We start from the raw sequence: 14,082 nt of genomic DNA on the forward strand, positions 1-14,082 counted from the left end.
TCCAGTTTTGCACCCTCTCAGAACAAGAAGGACGTTGAGGGGCTTGAGTGTGTCCAGAGAAGGACAGAGAGTTAGAGACAATAGAGCTAGAGCTAGAGAAGGACTATAGAGCTAGAGTAGGGTCTAAAGAGTTAAGTCCTATGAGGAGCAGGAGGTTGTTTATCAGGGAGAAAGAAGGCTCAGGGGTGGGCTTATAATTCTCTACAACTACCTGAAAGGAGATTGTAATGAGGTGGGGGTTGGTCATTTTTCCTGAAGCTGTGCCGGGGAGGTTTAGGTTGGATATTAGGAATTATTTCTTCACCAGGTGGGGTTATCAAGCATTGAACTCAGGGAAGTGATTGAGTCGTCATCCCAGGTGGTATTTAAAAGATGTGTAGACATAGTGCTTTAGGGACATGATTCTGTGGTAGATTGGCAGTGCTGGGTTTATGTTGGATCTCAATGATCTTAGAGTCTTTTCAACCCAAATGAAAATGGTTCTGTGATTCTGTGTAAAAAGACTGAGGGCTGAAATTACTTGCTCAGGATAATGCAGTAGTTTAGTGGCAGCTGAGATTACAGTCTGTCTTCAGACTTGGTATTAAGTTTTGCATTCTCTTTTCTCCCTATATATTGAGCTGTACTTTGAGATCTGATGGGGGGGACTGAGGTAATTTCTTTGTGTTCTGTGTTGTGCAATTACAATTTAAATAGGGTTTGTATTTGGGGGGTTTGAAGATATGATTGTTGTTGCAGCATCTGCCTTAAAAAGATTATATTTATGTTGTTATTTTACTTCCTATGGTAAACTGTTTTCTTTGTTATAGATATTGGTATTCTTTTTTTAAAAAAATTGTGTTGTATGTGTTTAGGGAGAAACTCATCCGTCTTCAGCATGAGAACAAGATGTTAAAATTGAACCAAGAAGGTTCTGACAATGAGAAGATTGCCTTGTTGCAGAGCCTTCTTGATGATGCAAACTTAAGGAAGAATGAACTGGAGACAGAAAACAGGTAAGAAATTTTGTCCTCTGCTTCAGTTGACCTTCCTACAAGAATCTGCAGGAGAAGAAAGACATGGATTTAATGGAATCAGTCCTGTGAAAGGCCACAAGGATGTGATTATAGGACTATAGAGTCTTTTGTATGAGTAAAGTCTGAGGGATAGAGACTATGTAGCCTGGAAAAGAGAAGGCTTAGGTTAGATCTTATAAATTTATCTTATCAAAGTGTATGATGGGAGGATCTAAAGAAGGTGGAGATAGACTCTTGTCAGTAATACTCAGTAACATGGCAATAGGGCGTGAGCTTAAAACACATTATATTTCATCTGAATGTGAGAATATACGTTTTTTTTTTCACTGTGAGGGTTGCTGAACACTGGAGTATATTGCCCAGAGAGCTTGTCTCCATCCTTGTAGATATTTAAACTCAACAGGACATGTTCTTTGGCAGCCTTCTCTAGCTGAACCTGCTGGATTGAACTGACCAGCATGCAGACATCTGTGAGACCAGACAGAGTACATCAGAGTATGCCACAGTTTTTAGTGATAGTGATGTGAGGCTGCTTTGTATCTAAGCTTTGAATCTGTAACTTATCTAATCTTCCCCAATCTTCCCCTTCAGGCGGGGGAGGTGCCTGAAGCCTGAGAAAATGTAAATACTGCACTCAGCTTCAAGAAGACAAGAAAAAGAGCATGAGAAACTATTGATATTGATCAGCCACAGCTCACTTTCTGGAAATTTCACAAAGCAAGTCTGTCTGGAATTTGTTTCCAGCTACATGAGGGACAGGAAAATAATTAGCAGATGTCAACATGAATTCATTCAGAGCAAATCATGCCTAAGTAATCCAGTTGTCTTGATAGTGAGATGACTGTATATCTGAAGAAGGGTGAGAGGATGATATTTAGCTTTAGCAAAGCCTTTGTTCAGAATGCCTGGATATAAACTAAATAAGTAGACAGTTAAGTGAGCAAAAGAAATTGATTGGACAGTGAACAGACAGCTGAGCCTAAAGTAGAATTGTCAGTGAAATAAAACCCAGCTGGCAACCAGTTCCTCAGTCATCAGTACCAGCACTGTTCATCACTTTTATTAAGAACTTCACTGATGAAAGGGGCTACTCTTAGCAAGTTTGAGAATGATACCACTTTGGGATGTCCTGAAAGGGAAAATTCTTATTCAGAGGAGCTCAACAGAAGTCCAGAGAAATTAACTGATGAGACCCCTGTCCCTGGCTGTGAGCAGTTCTGCTGCAAAAACCCTGGTCTCCTAGTGGGTGGCGAAGGAGGGTGTGTCATCTGGGGACCTTGCAGTTGACTGTGATCTGGACAGTCCTCACTGAGGCTGTCCATCTGAGAAATGATCACCTCTCATCAGTACTGATTATTATGATCAGTACTTAATCACATCTGGACAGAGCATGTAATTTTGGATTCCACAGTACCAGAGAGATGTGGATGTATAGAAGTGCAGCAGAATACTGCTAAGATGAGAGACACTGTAATGTAGGTGGGATGAAACTGAGAGCTGGGTTTGTCCAGGACAAAGGAAAGGCGACATAGAGGAGAGTACTGTGAACTGCATTTGCCTGATGGGGGAGGTAGAAAGAAGACAGATTTGGGCTATTCTCAAGAGATTATTAGTGGAAGGACAAAAGGCAACAGACAAAATATGGAGTGTGGGTCCAAGCTCTAGAAGAGAAGCCCAAAGAGACTGTTAGACCTCTGTCCATACAAGTGCTTGAACCTGGTACTGGATATGATTCCCAGCAATCTGCTGTAAATGCTTTAAGGAGGAGGTTGGATCTAGGCAACCTGTGGACATCTCTTCCAACCTATAGGTTTATAGGGTTCTGTAATGATCTAGAAGCATAAGCTAGCAGCTCTCTCACGGTAAAACTGACTGTTAAAAAGTCTTCTTTCATGTATATAGAACTGATTTCTGCATGCATTTATGTTGTCCTTGAGGAATATGAGAATGTTCTGGATGTTATAATCTCTGGAACTGCTGTACGCTCTTAACTACTGCTGTAATTTTCTTGCGAGTAATTTATAGTACTGCATTTTTTTGTGTAGATGGTCTGAAAACTCTGGACACTAAAAATCTGAGACTACCTCTTGCAGTTTGGTTTTTTTTTCTGAAAAAGAAATAATGTCTCTTTCCTAGATTGGTAAATCAGAGGCTTCTGGAAGTACAGTCCCAGGTTGAAGAACTACAAAAATCTTTGCAGGATCAAGGTTCAAAAGCTGAAGATGTAAGTAGAAATGTACATCAAACTTACATTCGATTAGTTACCATTTTTGAAACTTTAACCTTTTTGTAAAAAAAAAAATGTAAAAGAATTATACGAACTGAGATTTCTCATAGTTTTGTGTGTTTATTTGTATGGTCTTACCAATAAATTGTGCTTCTCTAACTAGGATGTAAGACAATTGTCTAGAATAAAAAACATCCTATGTAGAGAAGGTGTCATACATGTTTCATTTGAATAATTGTATCTGTTGCAATAGAAAACCCAGCATTTAAATTATTTAATTAGAATAGAGAGCTTTGCAGGGAATTGAGAAAATGTTGATTCTTCATGAATAAAGCATCTGAAGTTGTTTTGGGCTTAGTTTTCTTAATGAAAGTTAAGGCCTTTCCAGCCACTGCAGGGTCTCTAATTCTTCATGTAAATGTATCTCAGAATGAAAGAAGCCAGGCAGTCCAAAACTAAAAAAGAAGTCAAATAATTAGGCTCTCAATGCAATGCAGCTTTTTCTGTTTCTGTATACAGGATTAACTTTATTTTAAATGTAAGAATACACATTGTAGCTGAGTTAGTGTGGAAAACAACTTTCAGTCTTCCACTCAAAAATTGTTTATCTCTTATATTTCAAAAAAGAAGCTCCAGAACTTTATTGAAAGCAGCGATTTGTTGGACTGTACATGCATAGCGTATGCTCACAATCTCAGTGTATCATGTTGCTAACTGGCAACAAACTGTAATGTGCTGCTTTCTGTTTTTGTGGGTTTGTTTTAACTAATTTATATAAAATAGTGAAAGTTTTTTTTATTAGATGCTTATGTAAATTTAAATTTAAGAGTATGTTAAATTTAGTTTACCCTTTAAATTTTCAAAATAAACTATATGAATGTTAAACACCTAGTTGATTCCCATCAAGATTTATTTTCCTGAGTAACTTAGAATGTGTTTTAGAATGCACATTAAAATAGGTCTATTCTGAGATGTTCTTTGTTGTCTTGATTATTGAACAAAATCTTTTCAGGGTGAACAAGAATGTAAAAGAATTATTCTCAGCTACTGAGTATTGTAAATAATCTCTGTCAAATTGTATTCAGCTTTATTTACTGCAATTTCAATTGTGTCCCTTTTGAGGCTCTGGTTGGGTCAGTAATTTAGGGTGTGTCTGCACTCATGGCTCCTGTGTTGGTCTGACCATAGCAGTGGTAATTTATAGGCACTGATCCCATAGCCTGTTTTGCTGAGTTTGATCTGTAGGATTAATTTACTCTTAAGGAAGTAAAAGAGTGAGTGTAGACTCAGGGAAATATTGAACATGCAAGAACCTCTGACTTTGTGGTTTCCTCATGCAACCTCCCTTGTAAAGCAGAGCAAACCTCAGAAGTTAAACCCAGCTGCTCAAGTAGGTTGAAGTTGGGCTGAGACTACCTGAGTTATCTGTAGGATAGGCATACAAAAAGAGTGATTCTTCAGAAATATAAGAAAAAGCGATAGGAGAGACACAGCATACAGTTCACCAGTACCGAATTTTCAGCTAATTTCCTCTGGTTTTTGCTATTTTTCTGCAAAATTGCACTGAGGTTTGTATTTTTATATACTTATACTGTAAATGTGCTCAATCCAGAAAATTCATTTTAATTTCAGTCCTGAAATGTATGGTGAGAGCTCAGGTTTGTTGGGGTTTTTTTTGTTGTTGTTTGGTTGGTTTGGTTTCAGGTTTTTTTTAAGTTTTGTTTTGTTTTAATTTGAAGTATTTTTAGACATGCCCAAAAAGGTGTAGAGGTAGTGTCGTAAGCCAGGCAAGCGTTCTTGTAGGTCTACAAGGTCCACAAGGGCAAGCAGTTTTGATTTTGTACTGAAGTGTAGTGGAAGGCAGCTGTGTACCATTGGGCCTGTAATGGGCACTGACACATTCTACTGGGATGCATGGTTAGTCCATTTGGACTGTTACCTTGCTAGCCCAGCAAAGGCCTCCTTACCCCCATCTTTCAGACTACAGAATCAACTCAGATGTGTCTGGTGTGCCCAGAATAGGTTTGATTTATTGTCCTCCAGAATGCAGTAGTCATGTGGGTCTACTCAGCAGTTATCTGAACAGCTTTGACTACACAATTTGCATGTCTTATTACTGTCTTTTATCATCCTTGTTCTCCCCGTTCTCTGCCCTAATCCCTTCCTATATAAACACCCTGCCTTTAGTTACTTCTGAACCACTTGCTAAATCCATCACACGGCTAATGTTTTTTGTAGTGTAACATATGCAGTCTTGGCCTTACATGCTGTTACTGATAAACACCTCCCTAAAAGGTTACCTCTTCAGTTAGCCATGAAGTTCAGCTGCTTTTTCATTTGGTGAGACACTGGAACAAGTTACCCAGGGAAGCTGTGGATGCCCCATCCATGGAATATTCAAGGCAAAGTTGGACAGGGCATTGAGTCACCTGATCTAGTTGAAGTGAGCCACGTGCTTGTTGAAGGGGTTGAGCTATGTGACCTTTAAAAGTCCATTCCAACCCAAACCATTCTATCATTACTCTTAGCATTCTTGAAAACCTGACCATCCATCATGGTGTTATTTTGTGACTTTTCATCACCTCACAGTGTTATTAATCTCATCCAGCAGTCTTCTTACATGATGACCCATAGTTTCCCACACCCTACTAAGTTAGCTTAACTTCAGGCCAGAACCTAACCATCTGCCCCTAACTTTAGCATCTAAAATGCAACCACATTTTGCCCTGAAAAATGCAACAGACTTGTTCCTTTGGTTTGTTTAAGCATGAAAGGAACTTCAAGCAAAAAGACTTTTTGTCCTGTAGTGTTTAAGAGACTTGTCTTCCTATGAGAGAACAACAATTATAGTAATTACCTTTTAAATTTGTATGAGTCTTTAAAGCTTACTTTTGATACTGCAAAAATCCCCGAAGTAGTAGTTGCCCATTTTTAGAATGATCTGTCTGACTTTATCTGCCAAGTATATATAGGATGTTTGGGTACCTAGAATGGCACATTGAATATTTTAGTCGTTTTCTTAATCATGTGTCTTGGGTCAGTTAATGTGGGTAAACTCATTTCTGCTTCTTTTAATTGTTTGGGCTGTTTATCACAATTAGTTTCTTCCGTGTGAAAACATGATTTGTCTAGCTGGAAGAGAGGTTACCCCCTCGACTGTGCAGATCCTGGGTAAATAATACACCAGTGGAATCACTGCTGACTAGTAGTTGTGTCTGTTTCAAGATAAACCCAAGTGCAATAAAAGGATGAAAAAAAAAGCTGAATTCAATTTTGAATTTTGTTATCTTAGGCAAGTTGGCCCTGCTTCCAGGTTTTTCCCTTTCTTGTCCCAGTCAGCCAGTAGTCCCCTAGATAATCAGATACAAGTGATGGGGACAGTTCAAATTATTTGTGACTGATAAAGATGCATACAAATATTTTTTGGTTACATAAAGGGTAGTGTTACTGCAGCTGTTCAGAGGATTGCACAAAAGAAAAAAACCTGCAGATCCTTAGCTGCTGCAATTTTCTGACTGTGAAATCAGTAGAGCCGTATTGTCTTGTTCTTATGGCTCCCCACCTTTCTTGTCATGCAATAAGAAAATGGCTTTTGTAATAATGTAAAAACATGCCCCAGGAATGTGATCAAAGACAATATTTTGAAGTAAAACCAAAAGCTTTTTGAGTGCACACAGTAATTTTTTCTGTTAGCAAGGTGACTAAATCTTTGTAGAAAGAACATTGGAGAAAAAACAATGAAGGAATTTTGTTGATTATTTTATCTTGTATTCTGATGGTGTTGTGGACCATCAGTCACATGCTAATCCTCCCATGTGATTAATACTGTATAAACACAAACTAAAAAGGCAGTTGCAGATTTAAATATTCTACATTTGCTTTGTATTCAATCAGTGTGGCAATAACACAATTCAGCATCATACCACAAAAGCACCTGCATCTCTAAATTCTAGTTGTAGCCCAACAGACTGGCTATTTTCCTTGGTTTTGTTAGTTATATGATTTTTGTTTTAAAATTACTTTCCTAAATAGAAGTTGCTTTCCTTTGGAATTCTGATTTAAACACAATGATTTGTAAATGTGCTTCTTTATTATTTTTATATTTTTGGGTTTAGTGACATGTTTTAGAAAATGTTACAAGATGAAAAAAAATTGCTCATGAGAACAGAGGAAGAAATTTCACATGCGTGAAAAATGCATAGCTTTAACTTTTTCTGTTCATGACTTTCTAAATAGTTTCTTCTGTTGGCTGCTGTTTTGCTTTATACTAATGTCATCTCTGTTTCTTGGCATGGGCTTCTGCTCAAGGCTATTGTGAGTATGGCTTTCTATTTACTTAACACTACTTTCAGTTCATAGACATTTATTGAGTTTGGTTTTTTTTTTTCCTTTTGAAAAATACTCACTGTGTATGAAGTGAGTTTAAAATTTAAAAATTACTTCAAAGTTTTTATTCAAAGAGCTTACCTAAATGTGATTTAACCAGGAAGTGGAACACTGTAAGTTGTCCGGACATTTTTATGTGTCTGTAATCAATAAAGATAAGAAACACAAAACCACATTTTTGCTACCTTGCAATTAGAAATACTCCTATTTTCTGTGGGGATGGGAATTTACTTCAACTAATTTGCTACGTCTTCATGTGAGTTGCAATGCAATATTGGTAGGACAGCTCTCCTTGCAAATTTTGCTGCACTTTCCAATACAAAGTACTGAACAAATTAAAACAACTGCCTTAGAATTTTGTCATTTATGGATCTTACTTTTATTGATCTAGTTCCTGGGAAAATATTTGTAAAGTTCTGAAGGGTTCTAATTTTACTAAAGTCACACAGCTGTGAAGAGAAAGGTACCACAGATGCTTTGCAGTTGTGATTTAAAACTGAAGTTAAAAAGTTGGATTTTGGTTGGAATGTCAAAATCGCATGTTTTAAAATAGTTTTCAAAATACATTAAAACTTCACAATATATTAAAATAAACCATTTAACTTTCTATTTTAGTCAGTTCTTCTGAAAAAGAAACTTGAAGAACATCTGTAAGTATTTTTGTTTCTCTATTTTGTTTGCGGTTTGAAATTGTGTTTTTCTATATAGTGAGGAAGGCAGACAGTCATTAGTGATGGATCTGAAAAATATACAACTAAGAGAGATTAGATAACACAGGAATATTTGGGAATCTGTTGTTCAGATTCTATTTTTTCCCATAGAAAACGGTTTCGAAATTAAGAGCGATGACAGAATCATCATCTTGTGTTGGGTAGAAAACATTGCTTAACATTGTGTGAATCTTTGCTCAAGAGAACAAAGTAATTTTTTTCTGAGGGAAGCATGTTAATACAAACAAAATTATTTCGTTTACTATTTGATATACATAATGGCATAGAAGTAATACTTTAGGAAATGCTGTCATTTTATTGTGCTATTTTTGCACATCTTTTACTTCCCTAAAAGAGTATTTGCTTTTTGACTATCTTGCAAAAAGAAGTTTCTGTTGCTTTTGGGTTTAGCCATTCTTTCCTCAATGTAATACCAGTTATGAGTATTCATTTTAGGCCCTCATTGTACAATTAACTCTAAGTTCCAAATTAAGTAAGTACGGTTATTGACAAAGAAACTGTTTACTGTTGCAGTTATCCATACAGAACAATGTTTTTCATCCTAAGTAACAAGTATTTCTTCAGTGGTATTGTCACTTGTCCTCATGTTCTGTAGAAAAAAAATCAATCATGTCTGTAGAAATAATCTCTCTCTGAGGATTTTCTGTTCTGTTTAGCACTCATTTCAAGTGCAGTAATACTACAGTATGTGCTTCTGTGTTTTGTAACAGAGAGAAGCTCCATGAAGCTAACAATGAGCTACAGAAGAAACGAGCTATTATTGAAGATTTGGAGCCAAGATGCAACAACAGTTGTGAGTTACCTGTGCAGTCCATTTCTTTTGTTGTAAATTATTTCAGGTGCAGCATCTTTAATTATAATACCTAAAGGAGGTGTCAGGTAAGCAAAGTGTACGTTTTTAATGGAAGTGACATCTGTGTTGTTAAATTTGGTCACTAGGGTGACCAAAAAGATGCTTTTAACACTTGAAATGCATGGGAATCACATATTAGAAACAGTACAGTAAGAAATCACAGACTTGTAGAATGCTAAGAGGTTAGAATGAACCTTAAAGATCATCTAGTCCCAAACCCCAGTGATATTGGCCATAGAAATACCAGCTCACTGCTGTTGAACGTCAGCTGTCCAGAATTGTCATGTCTCTGAAGACCCTGATTTAGAAGATCCTTTCTGTTGTCACTGACTCACTTTTACTTCCAATGTATATTCCTCCAATGTGTTTTCAAAAATGTGTTGTAATTTGAGCAAATTGTCTGTTACTGGTCAAAGAGAATGTATGATATGTATCATATTGCTCAGAGGGTATGCAGAACCCAGTATCTAGTTGGTTTTTAGCACATTATTACTACGTTTTTTTCAGAACAGTAATGAGGGAGGTAGACTGGATTTTTGAAAAAACTAGTTATTCTAGAATAAGGCAAAAGATTGTAACCAATGGCAGTTTTTCTGGTTTGTGGTAAAGTTATTTTGTTCATAGTGAGATGGAGCAAAAAATAGGAAATAGGAAAAATATCATGTTGTTTTCTGAGATCTGAGAAGTTGTATAGAAGATGTAGAAGTAATAGTGGCTTGACATATTCTTACACCAACACAGGAAAAATCTGTGCAATTAAATTGTCCTACTGGTCTCAGTTGCTGCTTAAGAAAATGTGAGGGGGAAATTAAATTTCTTATATTCATGTTGCAGTTTAGTAGATTTATGCAGGAGTTGTGCCTCTGAAGAATTATTCCACTTCCATAAAAAAACAAAAATCATATTTGCCTGTAATACGTGCTAAGATATTATAGTATCTGTAAGTCATTAGTAAACCCGTTTTCTAAACGTGTTCAGTGACATGATTGCTTTATGATTCCATTTCTCTTTATTTGTCAGAATTTTAGAAAGCAAAATTATATCCCAAAAATCCATTTTATGATATTTTATAGGACTGCCTATTTTTAATGTGTTTCTGAGCTATACAGTAATTAAATCTGTGATACCTGCCACACCAGATTTGTCAGCTTTTCTTAACTGAAATATGTTTTAGCTGTGTCTTAAGAGTCTGTTATAAAATATAAAACTATGCATAATATATCGATGTTATTTTCCGATGTGTGCATCTCCTGACACAAAGCACTTAAAATTGAGGAATTACAAGAAGCTCTACGGAAAAAGGAGGAGGAAATGAAACAAATGGAAGAACGATACAAAAAGTATTTGGAAAAGGCCAAAAGTGTAAGTAGATATGTTCCATGTGGTAGTACTAGTCATTGTTTTTTTTGGGTGTGGATGGAAGTCACTTGACACGGTAGCTCATGGTCAGACTCAAGTGTTTATTATTTCTTATCAGTAAAACAGTCTCACTACTATGAGTTCAGCAGCTTTTCATTAGAAGGCACAAAATGGCTAACAGTCTCTTGTTACAAGGTCTTTTAAGACTAAACTGTCCAATTAAGAACTGACACCTAGAATATTTTCCCTTTTAACCCAATAACTCATCCCACAGAGCCCGCAAGGCAGACTTTTCTGCCCAATTACAGAATGCCACCCAAACCCATGAAGAAGAAGGAAGAAGAAGTATGAAGAAGAAACCCAGGATGACACCTTGTGCCCTCCATCTTGCTTCCATCCACAACATACTAAAAATCCCAAAACCTCAATTTCTCACCAAGTGATACACCTACACGACTTTCTATAATCTATTTCACGCTTTGGTGGATTCTAGTCAATTCTGGAGTTTAGAAAACTTCCCCCATGTATGAGGGTCAAAGTCAGTGCTCCCCTGGGGGTCAGGACACCCCAGAGCAGACAGAGAAATGTTCCCAGTGCCCTGGGTTTCCACAGTTCCACACCTGTCTGACAGAGACTGTATTACATGTCCACTATGTGGGAATAAAAATGAAGGAGGTACATGTATACACACTGCAAGTTAAAGAGAAGGAACCTTCATTGATTATCATCATATTGTTTCAGTATTTAATATGGATTCATTCTGCAAAAGATCATCCCATTTTTGAGACTCTTTTATTGATGCTTTTTTGCAGTAATCTTTTTGACTGAATTGCCTTCAGTAGTTGTTAGATTTCTCTGATGATGTTCAGCATTCTTTTTTGCCTTTATTGCTTAATATATGCTTCTGTCAAGAAGGTGACTAATATTTAAGTATTGGGGATATGGGTATACTGCTAACTTTGAAATGGCAATACTGTAGTCTTAATCATAGTCCCATTTCTTCTCTTGCTATACTTTGCTATTTTGAGTATCTTAAAAACATATCAGTGTCTTTAAGTGCATATCATTACATTGGAATCTGTAAGTAGGTTCTTAATTTGCCAAAACTTTATGCTTTCTTCCTTTACTTCTTTGGAGTTTCCTGAATGATTTCTTGTGAAATGTCTCAGGAAGTCTAAAAAATTTCTCCTCTCTCCCCCCCCGCCCTTGCATTTTATATTGGTTGTTGTGTCTTAGAGTATATTCCACTGAAAGACAGCATTTCCCTTTTCATTAACATCTGTGTATTAGTATGTACTCTTTAAATAAAGGGTGTTTTATAGGACAGTAGTATTAATTACTTAACTTTGTTAACGTTAACGTTAGTTAAGTTAACGTTGACTTTTTGTAATCTTCTTATCAGCTTTCATTTTATTTGTGTTTGGTTTGCAGCTGGGTTTTTTTGTTTCTTTTTGTTGTTATTGATGGGTTTTGGGGCAGGGGTATTTTTGTAGAATCATTATAGTCTTCCACTGTGGAAGGTGCATCTGGGTCTAATGAGTATTTTTCTAAGAAAAATAACATGCTTTTATAGAATAGAATCATAGAATCATTTAGATTGGAAAAGATCTCTAAGATCAAGTCAGCTTTTGACTGATCATAACTGTGTTAACTAGACCATAGCACTAGGTGCCACATCCAGTTCCTTGAACACCTCCAGAGATGTGTATACTACCTCCCTAGGCAACCCATTCTTATGTTTAACAATTCAACCTAAACCTTCCCTGGCACAGCTTGTGGCCAGTTTGTCTCATCCTGTCACTGGTTGCTTGGGAGAAGAGGCCACAGCTCCCACCTGGCTACAACCTCCTTTCAAGTAGGGAGTGATAAGGGCTCCCAGAGTTATCTTGTCTTGAGGCTAAACACCCCCAGCTCCCTCAGCCACTCCTCATAGGATTTATATGTTTACCATACAGTAAATATCCCACTTAAATTTAAAGCATTGTTTTATTTCAGCATCTGGACACAACTCTGAAATAGGTAGAAAGATAAAAGAAGTCTATTTCTATATAGCCAGAGGTTGTTAAAGACTTTGAAGCCATTTTCTTTTAAAGGCTTAATAATTCAGGCAATATGCTGGATTTGTTCTTACTTTAACTCTGTTTGCTAGCACTCTTGGATGACACATACAACTGTACCGGTGTCCCTTCATCTTTTTAGTAGCATAACAATTATGCATGTATCACAGAGTGCTTGGCTTAACAGAGCTACCTAGAAGTTACAGCACTTGGTACCCCAGATAGGTGAAGCATGGCAAATATCCATAAGGACGGAAGCAGTCCTTCCTCAAGCAGGAGAAATTGACAGGCAGGAAAATCATAGCTATGAAAAGAGAAACCTAATAGAAGTTGTTTCTGTCACTATGGCCCTAAGGAAATGTAGCCTGGGTTAGGAACTGCAGATGTGAGTCTGGAATACTGAACCTTTTAGGTATCACTTTTTCTTGTCCCAGTCCTGTAAAAAAAGGCCCTGTTCAGATGCTTTAATATGTCACAGTTGATGAGAGAGGTAGACATATTTTAAGTTACTTTTTTTATTTTTTAACCTGACTTAAAAGCTTTTAATTCCTTAACAAGATTGCTTTTGCAGGATTTAATAAAAATCCAACTGGTTTTCTCTAACAGGTCATCCGCACATTAGATCCTAAACAGAACCAGGGTGCTGCTCCTGAGATTCAGGCACTGAAAAATCAGTTGCAGGAGCGGGACAGAATGCTTCATTCCCTGGAGGTAGTAATCATTGTATTTTGTAAAAAACTCATTGTTTTTTAGTTAGAGACTAATACTTCTATTATACTTTGGCTTTAATTATATGGATTTTTTGTTTTATAGAAAGAATATGAGAAAACAAAAAGTCAAAGGGAAATGGAGGAGAAATTTATCGTTAGTGCCTGGTACAACATGGTAAGAATCTCACAAACCTTTTAATTAAAAATTCAAAAAAAAGAAAGAAACTATTAATACTGTTTGTTTCTGGCATGTTTGTAACAGTATTTTTGTTTGAAAAGCATTTTCCAACACATAACTTAAACACAGAAGCAATTTTTAGTAATTTTATCTCTATGTAAGAGTCTGTTCCTCTAATAACCTTCTGGAAAATAAAAAAAGCTCATGATTTTCAAGTTTTAGAATCAGAAATAGCTCAGATCACTATTTTGTAATCCCAGCCCTTCACTTATACAAACTACAGTCCTCAAATTTACTTTGATTCACCACTTTCCAGTCTTCCAGTTGTTTCTAATGAAGGGGCACAATCAAAGCAAATAATCTTACTTGCAATTCAGTTGGAATGCTCAGAAAAATGACCCCTTTAACTTGGGTGCAAATTTAGCCCCATACAAAGAGTGAGGACATCAGCAAGACCCTCACTTAAATTAATCAAAGAAAAGTTTGGATAGAAGACAGGGTCTGTGCCGCCTTACAGCTTTTTCTGGGCCTGTGTGCCAGGAGAGTTGTCACCTACATCAGATGT

At 36.7% G+C, this 14,082-nt stretch overlaps 1 protein-coding gene across 4 annotated transcripts in view; it reads left to right on the forward strand.

Moving 5' to 3' along the window:
- Positions 1-14,082, forward strand: part of HOOK3 (hook microtubule tethering protein 3) — an 87,348-nt gene that overhangs the window by 61,058 nt on the left and 12,208 nt on the right. For all 4 annotated transcript variants that reach the window (XM_084225759.1, XM_084225760.1, XM_084225761.1 and 1 more), the window contains 7 exons: positions 855-995; positions 3,153-3,240; positions 8,245-8,279; positions 9,071-9,153; positions 10,475-10,575; positions 13,236-13,340; positions 13,443-13,514. In XM_084225759.1, the coding sequence (XP_084081885.1) occupies positions 855-995; positions 3,153-3,240; positions 8,245-8,279; positions 9,071-9,153; positions 10,475-10,575; positions 13,236-13,340; positions 13,443-13,514 (625 nt within the window). The remainder of the gene's footprint in view (positions 1-854; positions 996-3,152; positions 3,241-8,244; positions 8,280-9,070; positions 9,154-10,474; positions 10,576-13,235; positions 13,341-13,442; positions 13,515-14,082) is intronic.

Source organism: Fringilla coelebs (assembly GCF_963513975.1).
Source record: "Fringilla coelebs genome assembly, chromosome: Z".
Taxonomy (NCBI): Eukaryota; Metazoa; Chordata; class Aves; order Passeriformes; family Fringillidae; genus Fringilla; species Fringilla coelebs.